Here is a 26726-nt window from a genome sequence, read left to right as displayed (position 1 = left end):
TTTTATCTAAACGAAAGATATTTTGTAGGTATGCCAAGTGGAGCATGACATCCTTCAGCAATAGAATTCAGCCTAGAAATCAATCCATGGCCAGATTCTAAGCTTATAGTAAGAGAAAAGTTTAAACAGTTCAGATGATTGCATGAATTATGTCTGTTCAGTCAACAAATATCAATTGGGGCATGGTGGTCTACATGAATGATAAAGCATTATAGAAGGTGCCATAATCAGGAAAAAGAATTGCATTATCAACACCACCAGACAGTGAGCATCTGAAGTACTGCCAATTATTTCCTTCTGCAGACTTATCTTCTGTGTGAAGTGAAAACAGCAAGAGGATTTTTCCTCAAGGGTTGCAAATACAATCTGTTGACAGGCCTTCTGTCGTGGCTTAGGCGTCATAAGGTAATTAGAGGGTAGATGATCAGCCAACTTTTTAAAGCACATTGGCCTTGACTTAGAAAGTAACAGTTGAATGCTTTTATCTTCTTGGGGTTTTTCAGACACAACTTGCAGGTGTTTTTTTTTTTTTTTCACAAGGCCTGAAAAAGTGAGCAGCATTTCTAGTGCAGTGGAGCAGCTCAATAAGCTAAATCACACCTGCCCTGATCACATAAATCTACCAGGAGTGACCACCCCAAAGCACCACATCGTGCCATTTCAGAGAGCTTCAACTCAAGCATGCATGTTGTATCCTCTATCAAAACGTGGGTGATACATTCCAAACATAAATGAATTAAGCTATACTTCTGAAAACATTCACTAGTATTTGTATTTTGATTGATGTATATTTGGAAGATAGCATCTATAGCCACTGCAGAAGTCCAGTCACTGTCAGGGAGCAGTGTTGATGATGTCTCCCACTGTGGTTCACCTCTCTGTATTATTTTTTAACACAAGTAGTATTTATTTCAAAGATTCAAATAAAACATGAACATTCAAAGCAAAATGGGAAAGTCACCATTCCTTGCCTCTGCATAGACACTTACTCCCTGCGCTAGAGGAGAGTGTCCTCAGCATCCTTCCAGTCCCTTCTAGAAGTATGTTATGTACATAACTAATAGGACCCCAATCCCTGTTGTCTTCTCACCATGGTCATGTGACTATTCTCTAAGTCACTTTTAGAGAATTTCTAAATGTCTTATATATGTCTGTTCTTAAGGGCTATAAAACAAAAATAGAAAGATATTTTTGTAAGGGTTTTTTAAGATAAAAATACAGTTTCATAATGGCTTGTTAATGTTGTGTAGGGCTTACAGATGCACTAATTTGCCTTTTCGTTTGTTTGTGTGTTATACGTAGCAATTAACCTTATGATATATTTGAGTAAATCCAAGGAGTAACTCTAGTAATAAAATTTCATCATTTTTCTTTCTTAGAGGCAAATAAACTTGTAATTTTCAAGTAAATTTTTTTTCATTAACATGAAAAATATAGCAAAGAACTATATGAAATAATCATTTCATTCTCTCTATATTATATATCCAAGGCATTTATTGGACAGAGAGTCCTTCTGGACGTGTATTAAAAATTAAGTCATTGCAACTGGGATCCTCTGTCATCTTGTAAATGAATGAATTGATGGGATCATTAGATTACCTGTGATTTTTCACTAATTGGCAGTCTCAGTTACTCCAATCCTATCCCTACAGACTTCCATTCCAGAGTACAACTCACCCAACAGATTTCCTAGGGCAATTTCATAAGTCATTGCCCACATGTTCCTAGGAAAACAGTTTTACATCACTACTAATAATTACACTAGATTACTGTATTTTGTGATGTTTTACATTCTTCAAAAGACTCAGACCTTAGAACATTTTAGCAGACCATGATTATTATTCCTATTGTCTACACGAGGAAAGAGCCTTAGAAGAGGAAGAACTGAGGACTTGAATTAGAATCTTCTAACTTGAAAACTGATGTTCTGGCTCTTCTGTATCCTTGGCTCTTTTGGTCCCTGTCACCTCCCACCTCATCCATTGTGAACAAAGCTCAATCAGAAATCTTTTGTGCTCTTTTCTGGCAGCATGATAAACAATTTTTCAGCAGAAATTATTAAGTAGGAAGAAGATAGGAATTTTTTTAATGTGTAAAACAGACCTCTAAGAACAATATCTATGAAGCAGAATATATTTTAAAAACTTTTAATTTCTTGTTAGCATGTTTTAAAAGTATATTATATGCAGTAGTCTATGTGCTCTTTGAAAATCAATGTGACTGCTACTGTAATAAGTTTATTTTTAATCAATTATCAAGGATAATATTAGTAAATGTAAGAAGTGAATTTTAACTCATAGTTATTATGAGAAGAATGAAAATACTGTACTCTGAGACCATAGCTGAAAGTTTTGGAAGTTCAAAGTTTTGCTGTTTTCTTTAAGTGGATTTAAAAATACGTATATAAAGTAATGGTTTCTTCCTCTTTTTATAGTGAAGTGTGATAACTTACATGAGAAACATAGCATGAATGAAATGGGATTCTGTCATTTTCCAAAGCAGAATTGGTAACTGTTCTGTACTAAATTGTGTGCAATGAGGAGACATGCTTCACAGCATTCATTTAGTGGCTATCTTGCCTTTTACTCCTTAACTGACAAAAAATCTCTCTCAGTGTTTATGTGTGAGAGTAAGCCAAGAATGCCAGACCATGTTCCAGCAGAATTATGGAGAAATATATGAGGGAAAACGGCGTTTGGATCACGGATAATTTATGATGGGCTATATGTCAAGGCTGCATGTCTGGAGAGAACGATGATGTGAACTCTGCTCCTCAGTAGTTGTACTTCACAGAGGGACTGTTTTGAGCCACTTACAGGCAAAAGACTGTGCAAACCAAAACTTAAATTTGTAAAGATCTTAACCTTTACATCTAAAGCTTAATAGGCTTCTCTGCCTGGCTACTCACAAATGCTCACTTCTACCATGCCCACTTCACCTCCTTCACAGGAAGCCTTCTGTGACTCTTCCAGACTGACTCAAGTGTCCAACCTCTGTATTTCCAAAGTACCCCCAGATTACACCATATTCTACCTAATGATCTGTCTGTCTTCACTAGAATATTAGATCCTTGAGGACAGGGGCTGTAAATCTTGTTTGTTTTTGCATGCTTGGTGTCTGGCACAGGTGCTCAGTAAAAACTGTTTTGAAGGAAGGAAAGGAGAAAAGGACAGAGGAAAGGGCTCTAGTTCCTTGGTTTTTAATGTTTGTGGTCCCTCATCCAGCAAAGAGAATTCCCGCATTTCTGAGCCCTGAGTGCGAGGTGATAAGACATTATTTTTATTTTTATTTTCCTGAGAACTGTCATCCTTCTTTAGTCTAAAGGCAATAATTAGTTACAAACTTTTCTCTAGCTATAGTTCTGGCTTTCTTTTGAGGGCAGGGAATAAAATAAGTGAAACAAAATACCCTAGTACCCCAGAAACTTATAAGAAACAGAGTAAATAGGCTAGAAAAGGCAAGATAATAAAAACCAAGAAATACAGGCAAAGTGAAAATAGTTACTGGATGTTATAGTGTTCAATAAAGGCCAGAAAGAATTAACTTTTTGTATCCCAATAGAGCTATTTTCATTATTTTGTTATTCACTTTACTTCGATTTGCCAACAGCTCCATGGTCATCCTTTAATATTGTACATGATGCTTTGGTAGCTGCCAAAATGTCTACAATTGTTTCTCCTGTTAGAATTAGATCTCCTATTTCCTTTACTGTGGATTCCATTTTTATCTTCATTCAACCTCTATAATACTTAGTGTTTAATACTTGGTCTTTGTACCTGGATAATACTTGGTTCTCCTTGATAAGAGACTTCTTCAAAAATCAAATGACTTGCATACTTACCATGATGGATAGTGTCAACTTAATATGATAAAACAGGTCCATTTAGAAGACATACCCACACACATACTGTTATGAACTGAATGTGTCCTTCTCCCCAAATTCATATATTGAAGCCCTAACATCTGAGTGATGATATTTAGAAATAAGGCCTTTGAGAGGTAATGAGGGTTAGATGAGGTCATGAGTGTGGTGCCCTTGTAATAGGGTTAGGGCACTTATAAGAAGAGACCCCAGAGAGCTTTTCCTTTCTCTATCATGTGAGGACATAGTAAGAAGGAAGCCATTTTGCAAGATAGAAAGAGAACCTGACCATGCTGGCACCCCTGATCTTGAACTTCCAGCCTCCAAAACTGTAATAAATTTATCTTTGTTGTTTAAGCCACCCATTCTATGGTATTTTGTTATGGCAGCTCGAGCAGACCAAGACATATGCAACCTAATATTGTATGTGATGATTAGTAGATCAAGTTTCTTTTTAACAGCCACATATTAGATACATGCACAGATATATTTGTGTGACTCTCCAGAGCTATAAGCTATGATCAAGAGCCATCTTGGGACCACAGTCACCTGTCACTTTCTCTGCTGATTTGCAGCATTTTCCATGCCTTTTTATTTCAGATGTCCTCGTGAGTCCTACCATATTTAACAATTGCTTCAGGAAAGCACAAGCGTAATGGAGATCACTGATGTTTTAATGCAAGAAGCTCAACGACCTTACTAAGGCTTGTCTGAGGCAAAAAAAAAAAAAAAAAAAAAAAAAAAAAGAAGCTCAATGATCTTATTTTTGTAAAAAATAATCTGATCTTTATTATCTACCCTGAAATTATGTTTTTCCTGACACATGAAAAAATATGTGGAGCAGAATAATGATTATTTCTAAAGTATAAAGTCTCAAATTGCTATATGATTCTTTGAATCAGCCATGACAAGCTGTGGAATGACCTATATGGTTACCATTTATCTTAACATTCTAGAATCTCTGAGAATCTGGGTCATTCATAGTTTGGTGATATCAATGGATATGTAAATTTTTCTTTCTTATAGTAGAAATAATAGTATATTTATCAAGGAGATCCAAAATAAAGAAATTGGGAATCAAAAGCACATTGACTTGGCTGTTAATTCATGCCATGTTTCTCATGAGGTGTTACTGTAAGGAAACCTGAAGTAAACTAGCACGTTCAATTTTTTACCTGCTTTTAATGCCTTTATCTACTTAATGAAGTCCTTTATTTAAACATTTGAATAAATATTTTTCTTTTGTTTGAATTTTTCTTTAATTTAAAGAAAATACTTTACCTCAGCTGAAACAACCCAAATGTGAATTTTTGCCATTTGAGTCTTTTTTTTCACTCTAGTAATGCTTTCCTGGCATTAAAATGTTATATATCCTATATTTACTAGTATGTCCAGTACCTGAAATGACACATTTATCCCAGTCTAGTAAAAAAAGAGAATATGCTGAAATATGATATGCTTAAAATATATTAATGGGTCATATTCTTTCATATGTTCTAAAGAAATGCATAGTATTAAAATATGCCAAGTTGAAACTTCCATGGTTACTCAAATTTACTTGAAGAGGGGAGGATGATGGCCTATTACTGGACTTAGTTAAGTCAACAGCAACACTCCTCAGATCATTAGGGAAAAACAGTGGTTATAGGAAACCTTTAAATGTGGTTCAAAACTAAAGATTTTGTACAAATATTTAAGGATTGATTTCTGGCTAGAAACTTTTACATCACTGTTGAACATGACAGAGAGAAAAAATATGTAAACATGACCCCTGAGAGGACAAAAAGCTATATAGTGATCTTTTGTATTATTGTCTTTCTCTCCTCTTCAAACTACAAACATGTCCTTTTAAAATTTAACTCATGTCCCTGGCCTTATTCAAAAGTCTCAAGATTTATCTACTAAAGACTGTGTTCAAATATTCTTTTTCTCTACTCACTTTTTTAAATACCTATATGGTGGTATAATTCCTGTACAGTAAACTACGCATATTTCAGATGTACAGTTTGATGAATTTTGACAGATACACATCTACTCACTGTTGAGACCCATTTAGAATATGTAGATATTATTGATATGGTATGTATATATACATGTATGCTTGTATAATATGTGGTCATATGTGTTCTCTCTCCTTAATTAAATTATTTGTTCAGGGCATCTAGGAAAAGGCATGAATGTCTACATATGCCTGTCATTGTCCTAAGGAGAAGTTACAGTGAATGAGACAGAAGCTGCTCACTGTCTGATAGAGATTATTTCTTCCTCTTGAAATTACTTCTTCCTCACCATAGATACCAGAGGATTCTGCTCATAATAAATAGTCCATTCAGTTGATAAAAGCTGCCAGGAAACATCAGATTAAGACCTTGATGGACCCTTATGGGGTAAGGGAATCCATGGTTTCAGGAGCCTGTGAAGAGGCATCTCTAGTCCCACCATGCTGTGTCCTCTTGCATGTCCCTTTCATTATTCTAGTCTCAACCTCACATGGCTCTGGGGCCTCCTCTTCAGAGCTAGAGTTTCAAGGATTATGTGTACTTGGAGGGCACACCAGATTTTCTGGCAAGACAGGTCTTCAGTCTTGGCGCTGTCCCAGGTCAGCATTTTTTAAGAGTAGAGTCAACTTGGAAAAAGTGTCTGAGACAGGCCCTCTTCTTTAAAAATTTACCTTATTCTTAACTAATCTCCAGTTAATTAAAAAAAAGAAGAAACCAACAACAACCTTGTTCTTAGCTTCTATCAATGACCAAGCCCTTTCTGTACCTATGGTAAAGTAGGAGAGCTTAATAAATATGAGAAAGTAGCAAAATATTATTGTACAAAACATTTCCTCCAGCCCAGAAAAGGTATCTCTTAATTGATTGCTTTATAAACATTAATTGATGGTAGTGCTCCCTGAGAAACCTTTATCAAAAGCTTGGGAACCCAACCAATAGCACAAACCTTTTTTTTTCCCTCCCTCTAGATTCTTGTATTCAGAATTAGGTCTCAAATCTCTTTTGGGGAGGGAAAAACATGTTTTGGAATATTCCAGTCCCTTTATTTGTATAGTTGCCATTGAGGGTGTTAAAGATGAACTGGAGCGCTATTTAGCAGTCTGTGAAGTTTTAACAGCTTTGTGGGGCTCAGTAGGAATCTTGGAAAAAGACTGTTTTCACAGATTTAGCTGTCAATTTAGGTTTTCTTACCTTCCTTTTTGTGTTCTGATGCTTGAAATAAGATGAAAAAATACAAATTGTATGAATAACACCTTATTTTCATGAAATTCTAATATCAGAGGGTATTGGCCTATTTTAAAGACATTGTACAATGAATTATTTAACACGGTCATATATAAAATAGGCTACATGTGTCATTATTGTACCCTGTTTGCAGATCAGAAGGTTGAAGAAAATAATCAGTCTTCTCATCTGTTTCAGTAAACAGCTCTGCCACTGAAAAGGGAAAAACAAAACAAAACTAAATGTTAGACAAGAAAGAGCTGGTCTTCACCCTGCCGTATCCTGAATTTAAATATATATATTTTTCACAGGTTATTCATGTGGGGCATATTTTTAAGTACCCAATAAATCCTGTGGCTCCTAAAGTCAGATGGAAAAACTCTGCTTTGCAGTATATTCTATTTAGAAGATAGATTTGTCTTGTCAGTCCCACACTTGTTTCCTCATATTGTGAAGAGTTTCCAGAGCTACATGAAGACCTAAGTGGTGTAGTAGAAAATATATCTGATCCCTTCCACGGGCTTATGATTTACAAATAATTAGAGATGTACAGGAAGTCTGCAGCAATTAAAAACATGGGTCTGGGTGTAATGTCTTTGTTTTTTTATGTAGACCTGAGTTCCATAGTATGTAAAATGGTTCATTGTCATGATAATCAAATCTCCATTTCCCAAAATGAGCTGAAGGTATTAGATGCTAAAATGATTACTTATAGCCACTATCACATGGTATATACTTTAGTTTCAACTTTTGAAGTACTTACCTTCTAAAGGAGGTGTTGGCATTCATTTACTTCCGTCAGTCATTCATTCATCACTTATATCCCACTTCCTCCTAAAAGCCACTTGAAGCGTTTTCTCTGATCTGAGAAATAATGCTGCTTAACTTGTTCCAAAGTAAGCCTCTAACAGTCCTCTCTGGCCTAGACCCTGCTTTATGCCAGTCGGGGAAGCAGGAGCCAGAGTGGAGGGGAAAAGAGGGAAGAGTGATCTACTTTATGTTGGGAAAGAACACTTAACTGGGAGTCAGAAGACCACCTCTGGACTCGTTTCTTCCATCATAAGAAAGTCACTTGGCTCCACTTTTCCTCACTATAAAACGAGGGGTGATAATGCCTTCCTAGTCTATATCATTATATCCTGAAAATTTGAGTTCATTATGTTTATGGAGAATTGAGGATATGACTGAATATTTAGGAAATTTCTGGAATTTAGTGAAAGCCTATGAAAAAATTATAACAATGTGACATATCACCATCCTATTTTTAATAATTTAAAATACCCCTGAATATTGAATGAGATCATGTTTATGAAAGGATCCTTAAGCAGCACAGCTCTATTCTGGTAAATAAGATTAATATTTGTATTACTGTTTCTATCCCTTTGAGCTCATCTTCCTAACCAAATACCTTAAATAAACCAAGTTAGAGTTATTACTGGGGCTGGCTTTGTGCTTTAGAGCAATCCTGATTAGGGTAGGTACTAAGGATATACAAATGACTAAGACTTGGTTCTTGAGTTTAAGAAATTTACAGTCAGTTTAAAGTCATACCTGGCACTAAGCATACGCTCAATTTTTGTCAGTCGAATGAGATAATAGAAGGGCATACCTGAAGATCAGAACCACCTGGCTGCCTGAGAGCAGTGAAGTGGGGCTATAATAACTGAATTTTAAGCAGGGCTAGGGAGAGTGTATTTTGAGTGGAGGTTGGGAATAACCACAACCGGTTTGGTTGGATTCCTCCCCCCACACACAGACTTTACCTTCAATAATAGACTTTAGACTTCAATAATAATTTAGACTTTAAAGGCCATGTGTAAAGATATTTTGAACCCCAAAGCTGTGTACCTATGACACATTGTCATTGTCTTCTAAGACATAAAGTTGTTCTGTTATACTTTTAAAATACTGATGACTTCCAAACATAGAACTTTCATTCTCATGTTATTTCTTAATCAAACTGACATTAGTTAAAATGGCAATTTAAAAAAATATCTTAAACTCTAAGTAGTTTGAATTATCCTTCATGTATTGATAAGGGAAATCTATTCTAAAAATTCTTTGAACTTTTGACTGTGACAGATCTCTTTACCCTGCTTCCTTCTTTTTTTTTTTTCTGAATTTAAATTGCCAATCACCTGAGGAAAAACCTACTTAGCCTGTGCTCTGAGCAGTGGAATCTAACTATAAATTTGATGCTTACTCAAAAAAGATGAGTAGTTTTAACTGTATAGCACAGGGAATGATATTCAATATCTTCTAATAACCTATAATGGAAAAGAATCTGAAAAAGAATATATATATATATATTGTACATATATATATGTATATGTACAATTGAATCACTTTGCTGTATACCCAAAACTAACACAACATTGTAAATCAACTATACTTCAGTTAAAAAAAAAAAAAGACTAGTAGTTTTATACTGTATCCCAAAATATTATATGGACCTTAAGGATATGTACATATGTATGAAAACAATTTTTTCTCAGAATAAAAATACCTAAATACTAAATAAAACTTTAAAAATTACACAAGCCAAGATACTCATAGCTCCGTAGCTATTAGGAACAGCAGAGAAATGTATCAATCTTTAGACTTATGTGAGGGAAAAAAGGTTTAAAACAGATACATTTTAAATTAGTCCCTTCATAAAAGAACTTTCTGGAAAGAGCCTATAGCACAGAGCTCATCACTCCTTGTGCAATCATGCCCTGCATTGTCTTCAGAGACAGAGCTGCTGCCCCACAGGCCTGGCCCCTTTAATGGGTGAGTAGCTTCTGAAGAAGCATTGTGACACCCAGATGTGGAGTTCTTTGAAGCTGCACTTCTGGGGAACTATCATTTGTGTTACAGAGCAAGAGTAATATCAGAATTTCCTGGGAATCGCTCATCACAGGAAATTATCAGCAATTCATAGACTTTCCTTTTTGCATTTGCTTCAGCCTCAAGGGCAGTCACAAAAGATGATAGTCTACATTTCAGCTTTCATATTCCTGAAATATTCTTCTCTGCCGAGAGCATGATTGATTTCCAGAGGCCAGCTTTTAACCCCAGCTTCAGGAGGCCAGTCGGACTGCACTGGTTCGATAACTGCCAACAATTGTTGTGATGCTGTTCTGTTGTGAGACACAAATTTGGTGATTCCTGACTAATTATACCAATGTTTTTAAATAAAGTGACATAGCTTCTCACGCTGTTAGATATAGGTATGTGTCCCATTGTGGTAGACGTTTTAGAGGTTGGGGTAGACAGAAGAGTGAACAAAAATTTTCAGATGGGTCGTGAACATTTTGAGGCTGGCATCCTGAGAGACTGAATTTCAGAATGGAAAACAGAATAATTCAGAAATGTTTCTGAAAAATCTTCATAGGGAGTAGATAGATTATAAATACGAAAGAGTTTTGCTTCATGACATGAAAACTTGTCATGAATGTTACTGAGGGGGTTTTTGTTTTGTGACAACTTGCTGTGTGATTCGTGTAGGTTTTTCTCTATCACTTGGTTAGGAAATCTTGATACCAGAACCACAGCCAAAATGTAAGCAAACTGGACACGTTTTTACCTTGATGATTTCATCTGCTGTATTCACTTTTCTATTCCATATGTTGCTCTACTCAGAACATACAGGTATAGAAAGAGCTTTGTGTATATTTGAAATAAATTTGGTGGATAAAATGGTTTTACCTAGAAGTGACTACATTGCCTTACAAATTCGGAAGAAAGAAAGGCAATTCAGTTTAAACTACTTGGGGTTTGAACTATAGCCTCCTTGCAATCACATAAAAATAATTATAAATCAAATGAATAAACGTTAAATGTCAAGTTGGACCATCAACAAAGCCTTACTCAATAAAGCAATTATCACCCCAGAGAGCAGAGGATGGCATTTTATTAAAGCTCTTTATTTTACTTTACAAGTATTTTGTATAATATAAATGCAGGGTTGAACTGAAAATTTTTTTTGCTGAGGAGAGTTAATATGTATACACGTATATATCTATACAAAAAGGCTATAGCAAGATGAATATATAACATAAACTATTTTTGAGATCACCTGTCCACAAAACCACTTTTCTAATTAAAGTCATAAAATGTTAAGTGTGACACGTAAGCCCACAAGGAGGACCAGTAGAATCAACACTGGTATAGCCATGATGTCCTTGGATGCAAATGGGGCAGGAGGAGAGTGGAACAGACAAAATGCAAGAGGTCCAGTGAAAGTTGAATTTCACATAAATAACAAATCATTTTTAGTATAAGAATATCTTATGCGAACTTTAGACACACACAAGTGCAAAAACTGGCAAAATCTGAGTAAGAATTGTGGATTGTACCAATGCAGTTTCCTGGGTTTGTTACAGTTATTGAGACATTACCATTAGGGGGAACTGGGTGAAGAGTACACAGGACTTCTTTATACTTCTTTATAAACTTACTGTGAATCTATAATGATTTCAAAATAAAACCATCATAAAAAAGAATATCCTATGCAATATTTGGCACATATCTCTATTTTTTTAAAAGGTTTTTATTTGCAAATCTGGCAACCCATAGCAGATCTGGGCTCTGGTCTTAGCTAAAGAGACTCGAGCAAGTTACTAAAATTCTTCAAATCTTTTCTCATTTTCAGGTAAAGAAATTGGACTGAAATCAGGCTGGTGAGCCTGGGGCCTGACCTATATATGCTTTAACCAGAACTGTTTTCATTGTTTTATTATATTGAATTTCCAGTTAGGATTCTGTCTGGGGGTAGGATAGGAGGGAAGGTTTTGAAGCTCAAACTAAAATCAATTAAAAACCAGTTTGAAAATGTAGATAATCTCTGACATTTTACCACTGTGTCATGAGAGCGTGGCCTGGGGAGTAAGAGCCTGAAATGTTCAGGGTCGGAGTGTTACAGATTTGCTGCCTTGCCCTGAGCCTTGTCAGTCCTCAATTGTCAAGTTGCTTCTACGGACAAGAGTAAGGAATGTGCTGTCCTCTGGTAGAGGAAAAACACTTCCTTTCCACTTTGCTTTGCAGAATTAAGAATACATCCGAACAGATCCAGGTTTCTAATTTTGCAATTCTTCCTGCCTGGTGGGGTTTTCATTTCATCTTAAGCCTTTTTAATTTGTGTCACGGACCTGTTTTGCCTCAGCATCAGGATATGACTGATTAGTTACTGAACAGCCTTTCAAACTTAGCTTTGACAGAATGATTTTGAAAGTATGTCAGTTAATGCAGTTGGCTGTTCAGGAGATGTATTGATTTTTAAATCAAGAAAGCTCATTATTTCCCTAGTCTCTTAGAAAGCCCTTGTAACATTTTTAGCCCATTTACCAGAAAATAAACAAACATATCACTACTTACTTAGAATAGGAGACTTAGCATCAATAATTTTTTAAAACTATATTCATAGGCATCAGCAAGCAGTCTTTGGTTATTTGTATGCCTTTTTTTCCCTCCTAAAGAATAAAAAAAAATTTTTTTTAAAAAGATTTCTCAGACTATTTTCGAATTTTATGTTATGGGAATGTAATCCTGGAGACATGTTTGAGAGGTTGTTTTCAAGTCAATATTTTAAAAAGAGCAACAGGAAAGGTCAAGAAGTAGGTGACTGTCTTCTCTCCCAGATATTAGTCTGTCCTTCTAAACTTCAGAATGGGTGTCTTTGTTCAATGTACTGTAGAATAATCACTTCTCATAACCTCTCTTCAAATGAATCTCTATCTTATTTAGTATTTTGCACATCTATTGAAAAACTATTTCTCAGTCCATATCTCTGAAAAACTACTTTTCATACCATATCCCATATTTTTCAGGTTTATTTCTTGTTTTATTTCACCCTAAAGAGACAAACTACCAAATAACATAGGTAACACCTGACTCATTTATTTCAGATTCTCTTGGTGAATCCAGCCCTTGTTCCCAATACTCTTAATAGTGTACTCTAACTACCTTTGTTGGTGTTTTTCTTTGGATGACATAGTTCCTTGTCAACTATGTACACCTGGGGCCTTTGTTCTTTTGAAATATGAATATACCTCATTGAGAAATATGAAGTATAAATACTTCAAAGGTAGTAAATTTTCCACAGGAAAATAATATTAATAATATTTGTCATCATTTTTATTTCTTCCTCTATGCCATTAAAAATCAGAGTAGAGCTAAATTGTTATTAATTCTCTAAAAGATTCCAGGTAGTTTTTCATTTTTCTTAAAATTTTGTAACCTCTCTCAGATTCTCTCAAAAGGGCATTAACAATTTCATAGGAACTTTTTGCTACGTTGTCTTTGACAGTTGTTACAGATCTTTCAAATGTGTATGCGTGTATTGGCCAAAAATTATTCTAGTTATAGGAATAACAAATCTTGAAGATAAAATAAAAATGCTTTCAAGAACTTTCTTTGTGTCCTGATGGAAAAACACTTTTCTTTCCTAATGGCTTCCAATCATATCTAAGCATTTGCTTGTTCTAGAATGGAAACGAACAAAGAAAACCAGTGGGATTCCTTAAGAGACATAATGACCTTAATACCTTTTCCCTACACTGAGAGGAGCAGCTGCAGTTGAAGTTGAAGATGGTCTGGGCTCCCTTAATGCATCATCTTAACCAATTAGACCTTCCAAAATGCATTTTTTAACTTGAATATGGGTACATGTGCAATTGAATTTCAATTCTTAGGTTTACTCATCTAACGTTTGAATAGGAACATCAACACCCAACACATTGCTGGGTGTGTATATCCACGCAGTGAGGTGTGAGTGAACCTTCAGTTGTCAGACCCATTGCCAATGTGAGTTGAAAGTCTTATTTGTTGAACTGAACTTTTTGAAATGCTCTTTGATGTGGTTTCTTAAGTTACTCAGCGTCATAACTCCAGCTTTGCTGCATCACTCTTGATCCCTGGCAGCATGGAAAGTCACCAGGCATGTGGGGCCAGCCAGGAAAACGGAACATTTTACATTTGCACTGACCATATGATTACGTACAAGGAGCTACTGTCAGAGTTAGACATTCAGCTTCAGTAAAGTACACGGGTCTAATCTTATGGGATCTCCTATTAACAAAATAACTACTGTCTGAAAAAGAATTTAAAATGTATTCCTTCTACTTAGAACAATTTAAAAATTATCTGTCAAAGTGTTAAGCTGTTTTCTGACAAAAGAGAGAGATGGTGAAACCACCCATTCATTTCCTTTTAGTTTTTTTGCTTGTACCATTTGGTGACTTTTTAAAGTTCCAAAAGTGTTAAAAATAAAAAATAATTTTCTTGTAATATCTTAGTGAAAAAATTACTAGAGCTTAGACAAAATAAGTACTTATTTAAAAAACAAAGAGAAGTAACTCATGGTCATTTTGTTACTCACTAAAAAGCAGCGGCGCCAACCACACTGAAGACATGATGATAGTGCTCTGAGATCCAAGTGTTGTCTTGAGACTTGGTAGTTGAAGAAAATCCTCTGTGGAGATCTCACAGATGGCTTTGAAAACTGAAGAGCTTGCCCTTTACAGTTTTTACCAGTTGTATGATTCTGAATTCTGTATCAGCTTCCCTAAATCATGGGATGGTTTTTACATGTGAAAGTATCTCAATCACAGTTGTCTCAAAACAATGAAGATGTTTTTAGGAATTATCCATTATAAAATAGTGTTTCTCTCCCATTCTGTTGTTGTTGTTGTTGTTGTTGTTGTTGTTGTTGTTGTTGTTTTATGGTACTTAAAACACTCTGAAAATACCTTATCTATAACTTTAGATATGCAAGTTTCTTCCACTATCCAAAAGTAGACCATTCCCATGAAATCTTTCCTAAGTTAAAATGTTGTAAAATGAAGAAGCAACTGCCTTAGGACACACCTTGCTAACAGATACACAAATTCAGATACAGCATAGATACTCATGGACACACTTCAAAACTATGGTACCGCTTGATACAGAGATGCTGAGTGTCGTCCCCGGGGAAGGGGGTTGGTAGTATCACTGCCGGTGCTTGGGATGCAGGCTGCCTCCATAGAGGTTCCCTACAAAAGAAATGCTAAAAGCTATTTTTGCTTTTCACCTTTTGGCATAAAAGCAAAACTCCTCTTTGGATTTCTTTCAGTTAGTGAAAACAGGTACAAATGTAGGTCTTTTTGCAAAACTGAGTAGCATAAATCAAACTTTCAAAAAAAGGGGGATGCCTGTATAGGTCTCCCCAACTAGAATGTTATATTGTTGAAAGTTTGTTCTCCACTGTATATGTCCAGCTCCTAAAACAGTGCTTAATAGCCGCTTAATAAATTATTGTTAAATGAATCAAGTTTCAAGAAAATACAGTGTTTGTGTAAATTGAAAATTATATATTTATGAAAGTGTGATGTGTTGGAAAGGAACAAAATTTCCCAAGGACAGAACTGTCTTAGCTGATATGAAACAATTAATCTCTAAAAAGGTTGCCTTTTTTATTTTCAGAGTACTCTAGAAAGAGGGCATTATTTTATGGTAGAAACACACATCTCAGTATTCTGTATATGTTTCTTTTTTATTGTTCTAAAAATAAAATCAAGGTGGAATTTCTCAACAACAACAACAACAAAAACCTACTGGAAAATGCAGTTTAGTTTCCTTTCCAAACAGATCTTCAAAATAGATCACAAGGTGTTTTTTCCTTATTCTGGTAGTCAGTAGAATATATAAGTCTTATTTGATGAAATCAGATATTACTAATTATCAACCAGCCTCAAAATACATAAAGCATTTTGATAAAATAGAAGTAGTAATAATATAATAGCTTTATTGGATCTGAGACTTAGATATAATGTGACCTAGTATTTTCTGAAGCGGGTGTTATTTTAGCCTTTATACCAATTCTGAATCACTGGTTAACTTTCTGGTGGAGTAAAGGTATCCCTGTGGTTCAAGGGCACAGCTGATTTTGTTTGCAAGTCACAGCCAATGTGTGGTTTTAGCAAAGAGCTAAATATGGCACTTGGTTGAACCAACAGTCTGTGGAGAGCGTGGCGTGCTATTTGTCTTCCTTTCAGTGACAATGATGGCATTCAGGTGGCCCCCGTCAGGATGCTTGGGGGAGGAGAAGCAATGGCAATATGGCAAGTCTCAGCTTTTATACAGTCCAGATGCAAAAAATGCAGGTCTCACAGTAGCGTGCAATTCTACTGTAACAGTCCATGTGGTTTGTTTTTATAGAGACTTCTGACTTTAAATCCAAAACAGTACAGAGTTGTGTGGTTGAACTACCATTGCCAACAGTATGCAATTGTTTGTATTTCCTATCTTTGAGAAAAGGAATTTGTTTTGTGATAGCAGTGTCTTGCTTTGTTTCTGTTTAAGTTTTCAAGGCTTTGAAACAAGTAAAACAGTATTATAAAGGCATGTGGCCAGAGTATTTAAATATAAAAGGCAAAACCTTTTTTGAAGTAACTTCAGAGAACTATTGCTCATCAGTGACGTAGCTGTCACTTTTAAAAGTGTCACTTCATGAATATTTGAAGTTCTAATGAGACCCCATTGTCTCATTCTTTTCCATAAATCAGATATTGAAGAAGGAAGGCATGAACAAAATTCATTTTTTGTGCTACTGTAATTTGACAATGTTGCAGTTAAAAAATGTTTGCTTTGCCAAACTACCAGAAAGCCCTACGTCACAAGGATTTAGTGGCTGAGGTCTGTTTTGCAGTAAATCAAGGACAGGTGCAAATGATGACCATCACCTGCTATGTGTAATCTCTAAATATTCCTGGAACTTTCTCTTTTTTTTCTGTTTGTAAGCCCAACCGCTACAACAGGGAAAGAGAACAGGACAGCATCAATTTTTATTTATGATTTTCCTGAAGTAGCCCAAGAAGAAATGGGCTTATCCTAAGAAGGGCATAAATCGGTCAGATAGTGAAAAACTGAGACTCACTTCTCCAGGAAACTTTTACTTAAGCACCAAGCAGACTGTGCTTGTAGCTTGACTGGGCAGCTGCCCTCTAGGCTTCAGAAATTCTAGGAACACTCATCCTTTTTTCCCAAATATCACACCCTACAGCTGCGCCGCGCACAACACTCATCATTCCTGCTCGGTGGTCCGTTAGCAGGGGACAATGTGAGGAGAGACTCCTGCCTGAACTTGAATCCTGGCTTCAGACCCATGAATGTGAGGGTGACAAGTTATTAAACCTCTCAAAGCCTCTGATCCTCATTTGTTAAAAGGAGGATAATAATGAGATCTGTCTCATGAGATGGTGGAGCCAACACTAGATAACCCCTTAGCGTAGTTCCTGGCACGTGGTAAGAGCCCCATAAATCTAGGCTGCGCTTATTAAGACATGTATTATTTTTACACAGCCAGAAAAAGGAATTAAAAGGCAAATACCCTGGGAGGATAACACATTGACATTATCAGTGTTAAAGGGAGGATCCTGGATGCTTGAAGTGGGAGAAAATCAGAAAAGGGGGGAAAAGTCCAAAGTACAGATGGGTACACCAGAAACTGACACAACACTGTAAACTAACTATACTTCAATAAATATATACATATATATATATATATAAACAAAGTACAGGTAGGGCCAAGGGAACAGACCTTTATGTGCCTTCTCATGCCTCATTATTTTGCTTAATGGTCACTTCTCTCTCACTTTTTAACTTTACAATAATGTTCTTTCTTGTGTTTCACTCATCTGACCTCATCTAATCTGAGACAACATCTGAAATGTATGAGGCCTCCAGAAATGTTTGTTGGATGACTAATATTTAAATTTTTAAAGTCAAAAACCTGGTTTCTACTTCTGTTTGGGAGAAAAGCTAGTATCGCCTACTATTTTGTGTAAGTGGTTACCAAATGCTCTTTAGAACGTTGGTTAGAGTAATCACTAAGTTTAAGATGAAATGTCCCTATTTTAAAGGATAGGATGGGTACTCAGCCGTTTAACCACATAGAAGAAAGCCCTGTATAATTCTTGAGCAGTATTTTTTGCTTTTTAATTGAGTGAGGCTTGTTTTCTCCTATACCCAGTCCCACTTGATAGCTAGTGAAGTCATTGTAAGACTCTTACAAGAATACAATTCAAACTTCATCCTCTTGAAAGTTATTGAGATAGTTGGAATGTTTGTAATTTTATTTTCTTTGCCTAAAGTTCCATCTAGGAAAATTATCTCCAGTGTAAGCGTCATCTAGTACTAAGTCATTTGATCACATAGCCCCCACCTTAAATTCTCTGCCCTCCCATAACCTTCATCCTGCCTTTAGTGAGGTGCTACAGTGTGTGTCTTTTCCCTGTGGCTAGGTTTTATTTGCAACTACGTGTGTCTTTATATGATTGCTTACACTGTGCAGACGTAGATTACTTTTTGGTATATTCAGTGAAAGTAATGATCTTTTTTAAAAGTTCACATAGATCTGTAGTTCCATAAACTTAGTGAATACACCAAAGATACCTGTTTGTTCTTATTTTGATACTGAAAAATTAGTAGATGGTGTGATAAGGCCAGCTTTATTAATTCCTTTTATAAGCACTGTAATATAATAGTTAATTTGTCTACAGCCTCCAATTATCTCCTCAAGTCCTGGTAACAGCCACAACTCCATCTTTCATTTTTATTACCTACCAGTTAATTGCACTAATAGATTTTGCTTTTCATTTCTACATGACTTTCATTAGAAAAAGTGGTGAGTGTTAACTCTTGGTGCTTCCTAGTTAGTAAGCATTCAGGGGTTTTTAATCAGAGATGAGCAAAGAAATGGATTTTTTAAAATTTCATGTAAATGTGCTTGCAAGCCTCAAAATTCCAGATGACTACTTCTAACTTTTACTTTTTTAGAAAAGAAGAGGCTTATTTGGGACCAATAAATTCTGCCAGGTAAGGACTATTGGTAGCTAGAGCTATATGGTAGTTTTTTTTTTTTTTTTTTTTTTTTAAAAAAAAGCTTTTCTTTAGTATTATTTACCAGTGAATCACAGTCTTGTCAATCCACAGACAGCTTTCCTGTGCAATGTGAACCCACATAAGCTAATTTAATACAAGTAATTAATAAGCTATTTGTTTATTTAAAAGTGATACAAACATTTTAATAAAGATGTTTGAAAACACTTATTCATTTTTAACAATCAAATGTCTATGAAATCCAACTGGAATCTTTAAAAATAAGAGTTGTATAATTATAGTACCTCTATTTATTTTCCTGAGTATTCTATGTATAAAATCATTGATATACATATATAGTTTTCACTATACTAAACTGAATCATTTGCACTTATCACATTTGAGGATTTATGAGAATGTTTTTATTCATCCTGAAAATTGGTGATTGAATATGACTTGCCATTGATTTAGTTATGCACGTCTCATTACAATTAGACAGAACTGACTTGGCATTGGTAGATGAAAAAAATTTAAGTTAATATAAATTAACATCGCAGTTATTATTTTTATTTAATTTTTAGAGTATTGTCGAAATGCTACCAGAAAAAAAATTCATGATTTTGCCACTTTGTACTTAAAAAAAAAAGAGAAAGATCTGAAAACCTTTTCTATGTTATTGCTAAGTCTGGATCCCACTAAAATGACATAGGTATTTGTAGTTACTGCATCAGATGGCAAATACTCAAAACATCAGCTAGACAGTGTCTGTTTCAAGATATGAGATGAATTGGCAAGCAGAACATTCTTTCTTATTCCATTTAAAGTCTTCCTTCAACTAAATCATGTTCTACCAAGTGACGTTTGAATAAAAAATATAATTATAGAATTCTATGATAAACAAAAGAAGACAAAAGAGATTTAGACAGAAAAAAGAAAAGTGAGTCTTTTCTTCAAATACCTATAAGAAAATAAAGAATCAAGTGGAAAGTAGAGAAAAATCTATTCCAAGTGAGAAACATGGAGGATAAAATTTTCATATGATTAGTAGTAAATCATTCAAAGGCTGGAAAGGCAGCAAAATTAATGCAGGTGACAAGAAATGTGATAAAAGGACTATGTTCTATGAGGACAAGTAGGCTTATGTTTATAAAATAGAGAAGCCGATTCTGGTTAAGAGTTTTTTTAAGGAACCTCCTAAGTTTGCTTTTCATGGAGCAGATGGCCGGGAACTCACCTGCCTTTTTATGGGGTTGGGGGGTTGTTGGCCAGAACTCACCTTTCAGGAAGAGAGTAGCTCAGCCTTGGGAATATAAATGTTATTTCCAGGCTGATGGGGTTCAAATATGAGATTTCGGTAGAATAAATTTGTGTCAAAAGTTATTTGAAAAATTATGTAGGAAGCTAACAATTTCAAAAACTTAAAGGAAATGATTATATCCAAGAGTTGTGTTGGAGCTCATGACAGATATCTTGATTTACTAAAAATTTGGAATTAGATTTTTTTAGATGTATCTTTCATCTGTATTTCTATATTGCAGTACAGGAACAGCTAGGATATATGTATTTATTTTAGATGATGAAAGCTTTAATTCTTAATGTTAAATTTTAATATATTTTTTGAAATGAGTAATAGGAAAAGATATACATTAAAACTATGATTTCATGAATATTATTTTTAAAAATACTTTTATTATTTTTGTTCTTAAAAAGTCGATTTTAATTTCATTTAGAGAAAAATATTAAGTGAATAATAATAGCACAATAGTATATGGATATGTCAAAAATAATGAAAGTGGCTTGCAGAAAATGTGTTTAGAAAATAATCATATAGTTTTATCCCATGTAGGTCACACGTCACCAGATGTATTTTTTAGAGCCTGAGAACAGGAAATATCTCAATAAAATGCTCTTATTTTGTTAACTTCGCAAAACAGTGTAGTTTTTCCATCCTGCCGGTATAGTTAGGCTGTTTTATTTTTAAGCCTGTCCAAACTGATTTGCCATCTTTAGTAACAATCAGAAAGTACAGTTTCATGTTTTGCAAATGGATGGATGAGACTTAAGGGTATGCACATGTGAGTATACTAAGAAAGTGAACTAGGGTTTTATTTTCTGATCTTTTGAGATTTTCTTTGCCCATAGAGGGTTTTTTTTTAATTTCTAATTAAATAAGATTTAATGCAATCAATCACAACCTTAAGCAAAATAAATACCCTGATTTTCCAGTAATGATATTTTATATTTAGTAGTTACTTTTAACAATTCTTTTTCTTTTTTACTTTTTAAATTATCATAGATAAAATTGACTTTTGGGGAATGTGCACAGTTCTATGAATTTTAGCACATGTATAAATTTGTGTAACCACCACTACAGTCAGGGTATAAAATAGTTCTATCACTCTAGAAAACTCCCTGTGAATTTTTTTAAGCATTTCAAACCATGTAGCTTTTCTTTATAGTGGGAATACATTGTCCTGTCATCTCTCTTAAATTTGTAGTGAAGAATAGACTACCTTACTATTCAATAACTATGTAATCCACCCACCTTTCTAATGTATTTAAGTTCTTCTAATGGCTAATTTTGCACTTTGTTGGTTTGTACTCCTCGTCAGGGATGGTTATTATTTCTCCTTGCTACCAAATAGCATCAGCTAATCCAATCCTAAGCTCTAACCTCTGGAGATTTCCTAGACGCTGGTGTCAGTGGATCTGTCCTTGTTCATGTTACATCTGTTTATAAGTTATGCTTTGTTCATCACCCGCATTGTTTTTTGAACTGCCAGTTGTCTGATGTTAATGCTGGAGATTATCTGGAGTGCACAAGAGAATCACTGCTGTGTCTCCCTTTTTATAGGCTCTGCAGATAGTGTTCTTTCTTTTTTCCAAGTATTTTTTTCATGGCTTTGTGCCATACTTTTTCTATGGTTGAGAATTTTTATCACTGTATATTTCTCTGATTATGTGTCGTACATACAAACCGAAGGGAGCAAAGTCACAAGTTATAAGTCAAAACTTTACTTGATAAATATTTAAACGGGGTTGCATATTAACCAATCTGCTAGGGGCATCTGAGTGTACAAATAGGTCATGCATTTCCAGTAGAATGAATATCTGTAGCATATGAACAACAATAAATTATTTTAAAATAAATATCAACATTTTCCTTGCTATAATATGAGCCTGTTATTTATGACTTTGCCATAGATAAAAAAAAAAAACTAAGGAACTTAGATGTATCTGTAACAATCACAACTGAGGTCATTTCAGACCACCTGAAGTATTATCACCTCATGTGGGTAAAACACGAACAATTCATTTTAACCCTAACCTTTGGATCTTAAGTTTTCGCGTTCTATGATTCTTTTAAGGTTTTTCAAAGTTTCTTATATAGATATAAGATTTCTTGTAATGTTGTGATTCTCCTGTAGTTTTTTTGTGTTATGTTTTCAAACCAGTTTTTTGTTTTGTTTTTAATTCCTGGAACCAAGTATATTATTATTGAATGAGATTCTTTATTATCCTTGGTTCAGAACGAAAAGTTAAAACCTTAAGGATTAATACAGCTACTTTGACTTCTCACACTGCTGTCTGTTCTTGGAGGTTATAAATTGACTATTTTATCATTTGCTCTTCAGATGGATCCTGTGCAAAAAGCAGTCATTAACCACACATTTGGAGTGTCCATTCCCCCAAAGAAGAAACAAGTTATTTCTTGTAATGTCTGTCAGCTTCGCTTTAACTCGGATGTGAGTATCACCTTTTCATTGCTCTCTGTAGTCTGTCGAGCTCAAAGTCTGATTGTTCTGAATCTGTGCATCTCTTCATATTGACGTACTCTCTGGTGGCCACTCCTGTTGGTGGCTCACTTATTTCAGGGTGCCAGATCTTCAAGGGATTTTGATTCAGCATTAGAACCTTGAGCCATAGAGGGATAAAAATCAAGAATTTCTCAAACAAAAAAATCAAGGATTTCTCTATGTGATCAGTCTCACCTGTACCATTTTACCCTTAATCCTACTAGTTTTATTTACTTTTCAAAAAGACTTGAATAGCAGAAAATATTTTTAAAAGTTTAAAATGCAATGAAAATATGAAAAAAATTAAAATGCAAAATGCTGAAGAGAGACATTGTTATTACTCTTGATAAAAAGTGTCACATTTAATCTGTGCCAAATCATGTTAAATACCTGAGAGAATAATTTATTATACAATGTACATTTTCCCAGAACATGGAAATAGAGAAGAAGCTTTGTAAATTATTTTATCTCTCTAGCATAACCATCCTGTTAAAAAAAAATGATAACATGAAAAGGATACAAATCAATACTTTTTGAAAGTTGATTTTTAAATATAGAAATAAAATAACATGAAATCAAATAATCTTAGAATTTATAATGCCCAACTACCAAGTAAAGCTAATGACCAATGCAAATCTGTATCTGGCGGCTGTATATTATATGTGGTATTTCCTGAGTTATTTCACCATAGAAGTCATTTTTCAGAGTATAAGATTCTCTCGTATATAAGATTCATGTTTTTTGGAAATACCAAAATAATACCCTTGTTTGCATATACCATCAAATGATGTTTTGATAATTCTACATAGCAAACATAATGAAAATTATAGTCATTAGAAAAGAGGAGATATGTTTATCATGATTTATAAAAGTATGTTTAATTCAATTTCAACAAAAAATCCAATGAGTTTTTTTTCTTTTTGGCACCTGATAAAATCTTTTTCAAATCCCTATTCAAGAATTAAAATGTTCCTAATAAATTGAGAACTATGTACTAACAATTCATTCAAAGTCTCGTTATTGTTAAGATGTCATTTCTCCCCAGATTGATCTGTAGACCCAGCATAATCCAGATTAAAATCCCAGAAGACTTTTTTGTAGAAAATACCAAGCTATTTCTTAAGTGTACATAAAAAGAAAAGCCCTGTAATAGCCAAAACATTTTTTAGGAAAGAACGGTTTGAACAGTTTGAGGACTTACACTTCTTGATTTCAACACATACTATAAAACTTATAGTCATCAAGACTGTAATATTGGTGAAAGGATAGTAGACACATTGATCAGCAGAACAGAATTGACCTGCATCTATACGGTCAGTTGATCATCAACAAACTTGCAAAGACGATTCATTGGAGAAAAGTTAATCTTTGCAAGAAATAGTGCAATTGGACATACACATGTAAATTAAAAAAAAAAAAGAAACTTGATGGCTGTCTCACACAAAATACAAAAATTAGTTCAATTACATAATATATAACTATAAAGTTAAAACTATAAAACTTCTAGAAGAAAACACATGAGAAAGTTTATGTGAGCTTTAGCTAGGCAAAGATTTCTTAAGAAACAAAAATATGCATTATAAAAATGCTTATAATTAGACGTCATCAAAATTAAAGACTTGTACTCAAATGACACTATTGCACTGTTAGGAAAATGAAAAGAAAAGCTATAGACTGGAAGAAAATATTTGTAAAACACGTGACTTGTATGGAGAATATTTAAATAACTTACAACTCAATAATAAATAATGAATGGGCAAAAGGTTTAAATAAGCACTTTACCAGAAAGGAAATATGAATGATAAGTAAGTATATAAAACAATGCTCAACAGCATTAGCTATTAAGGAAATGTAAACCACAATCAGATACCACTATACCTATTAAAATGATGAAATTTAAACAAATTGATACTATTACCAAGTGGCAAGGATGAGAACCAACTGGAACTCTCATTCATTGTTGATGGAAATGCAAAATGGTGCAGGTACTTTAGAAAACAGTTTGGTAGTTATAAGAAATTTTATAAAGTTATAGATAACATTTCCCATACAACTCAGCAGTCCCACTTCTAGGCATTTATTCAAGAGAAATTAAAATGTATGTTCATATATATATGTCTTTTATGGTAACTTTATTCATAATTGCCCAAAACTGTAATTGATCCTAATGTCTATCAGCTGATGAATGGATAAACAAACTGTGGTATATTCCTACAATGAAATGCTACCCAGCAATAAAATAAATGATGTACTGATATATCCTGCAAAGTGGATGAATCTCAAAGATAGTGTGCTAAATGAAATAAGTTGGACAAAAAGACTGTGTATTGTATGATTACTCTCATACAACTTTTGCAAAAGACAAAACTATGGGGACAAATCAGATTAGTAGTTAACAGGGATTGAGGGTGGGGTTGGGGAGTTGATCACCAAGAAGTGTGAGGGAGCTTTTTGGGATGATAGAAATGTTCTAAATCTCTCGTGTTGTGGTAGTTACACAACTGTTTTGTTTTTCAAAACTTATAGAACTCAATACCTAAAGAGAATTTTACTGTATGTAAAATATACCTCAGTAAACCTGACTAGAAAAAGATCAATGTGATAGGAGTCATGCAAGTTTGTAAACTGAAGACTAATTAATTATAGACACACCTACTAGATATATTAAACTATAATATTACTACTAGATTTAAGGTATAATAATGAAAAGAATTTTTTAAAGAAAAGACAGAATAATAAATACTGAAATAGTTCCAAGTATATTTAACAATTTTGCCCACTTATTATCCAGACTTCCACAGTCACATAGGGAAATTAACATCTCTGTAACTTTACGAATATAAAATGAAAATGTTCATGTTTGCTACTTAACTGGCCACTTACAAAATGAGTGCCCACCTGAAGACATGTTCCATATTTATTTCTAGCATTCCCAGTGCAGCAACGCCAGATGTCAAAAACATCTCATAATACAATGCAAATAGAGGGCAAAATAAAACTTCAAAAAACTTGCAAAAGATGCAGACTTTCATGAAGTCTGTGAATGTCATGTTGGAGAACTGCTAATACAAAGCTACTGACAAGCGAGGCTCTGCCTGTTAGAATAGTTCCTTTAAGAAGAGAAAACTAAAGCTGATGATAGGCAGGCTCTTCAAAACAAAATGTTTGAACCATCAAGTGAATAATAGAGACGTTGGGGCAATTACAAATCCCTTGAATTAAAAAAATATGTATTTACATGGTGTGAAAAGCAAATTAATTTTAAAGGATACATTAAAAAATCTTGTTCCACCCTATTCCCCATCCTCCCCACCTCCATGTCTTTCCTTGTCTATCTGTCGCCACCTCAATATTTCTTGTATATCTTTCCTGGGTTTCTTTATGCAAGTATAACCAAGTATGTATATACACTCGATCTCCTCTCTTTTCCACTACCTATACAGGGTAGCATACTGTTTACATTCATTTTTGCCACACATTTTTTACATAACAATATATCCTGGAGAATCTTCCCTATCAGAACATAGTGAGTTTCCTCATTGTTTTTGTTATAGTTGTGGTAGGCAAAGATGTCCACATCCTAATCTCTGGACTCTTACTATGTTACCTTGTGTGGCAAAGGGGAATTAAGGTAGTAAATGGAACTAAGGGCACTAATCAACTCACCTTAAAATAGATTATCCAGGGTTTTCCTTGGGCCCCAATAGTCCTTAAAAGTAGAAGAAGGAGGCAAAAGAGAAGGTTAGAGTGATGTGATTTAAGAACACTCGACTGGCCATTGTTGGTTTGAAGGTAAAGAAGAGGCCACATGCCAAGGAATGTGGAAAGCTTCTAGGAGTTGGAAAGTCAAGGAAGTTGATTTTCCCCTAGAGCCTCCAAAAGGGAGTTCAGTCCTGCTGACACCTTGGTTTTAGCCCAGTGAAACCCACGTCAGACCTCTGACCTCCAGAACTGTAAGATAATAAACGTGTGTTGCTTTAATTTGCTACAACAGCAATAGAAAAC

The 26726-nt window shown here is 34.5% G+C and overlaps 1 protein-coding gene across 6 annotated transcripts in view; it reads left to right on the top strand.

Moving 5' to 3' along the window:
* The window catches only part of ZNF385B (zinc finger protein 385B), a 367544-nt gene that overhangs the window by 286598 nt on the left and 54220 nt on the right, over window positions 1-26726 (top strand). For 4 of the 6 annotated variants that reach the window (XM_074363979.1, XM_074363983.1, XM_074363982.1 and 1 more), the window contains 3 exons: window positions 304-405; window positions 18883-18921; window positions 22560-22670. In XM_074363979.1, the coding sequence (XP_074220080.1) occupies window positions 304-405; window positions 18883-18921; window positions 22560-22670 (252 nt within the window). The remainder of the gene's footprint in view (window positions 1-303; window positions 406-18882; window positions 18922-22559; window positions 22671-26726) is intronic. The other 2 variants (XM_074363980.1, XM_074363981.1) reach the window with 2 other exon arrangements.

This window comes from Camelus bactrianus, chromosome 5 (assembly GCF_048773025.1).
Source record: "Camelus bactrianus isolate YW-2024 breed Bactrian camel chromosome 5, ASM4877302v1, whole genome shotgun sequence".
Lineage (NCBI taxonomy): Eukaryota > Metazoa > Chordata > Mammalia > Artiodactyla > Camelidae > Camelus > Camelus bactrianus.
The sequence above is the reverse complement of the archived record's forward strand: the minus strand, read 5'-3'. Positions and strand labels throughout refer to the sequence as shown.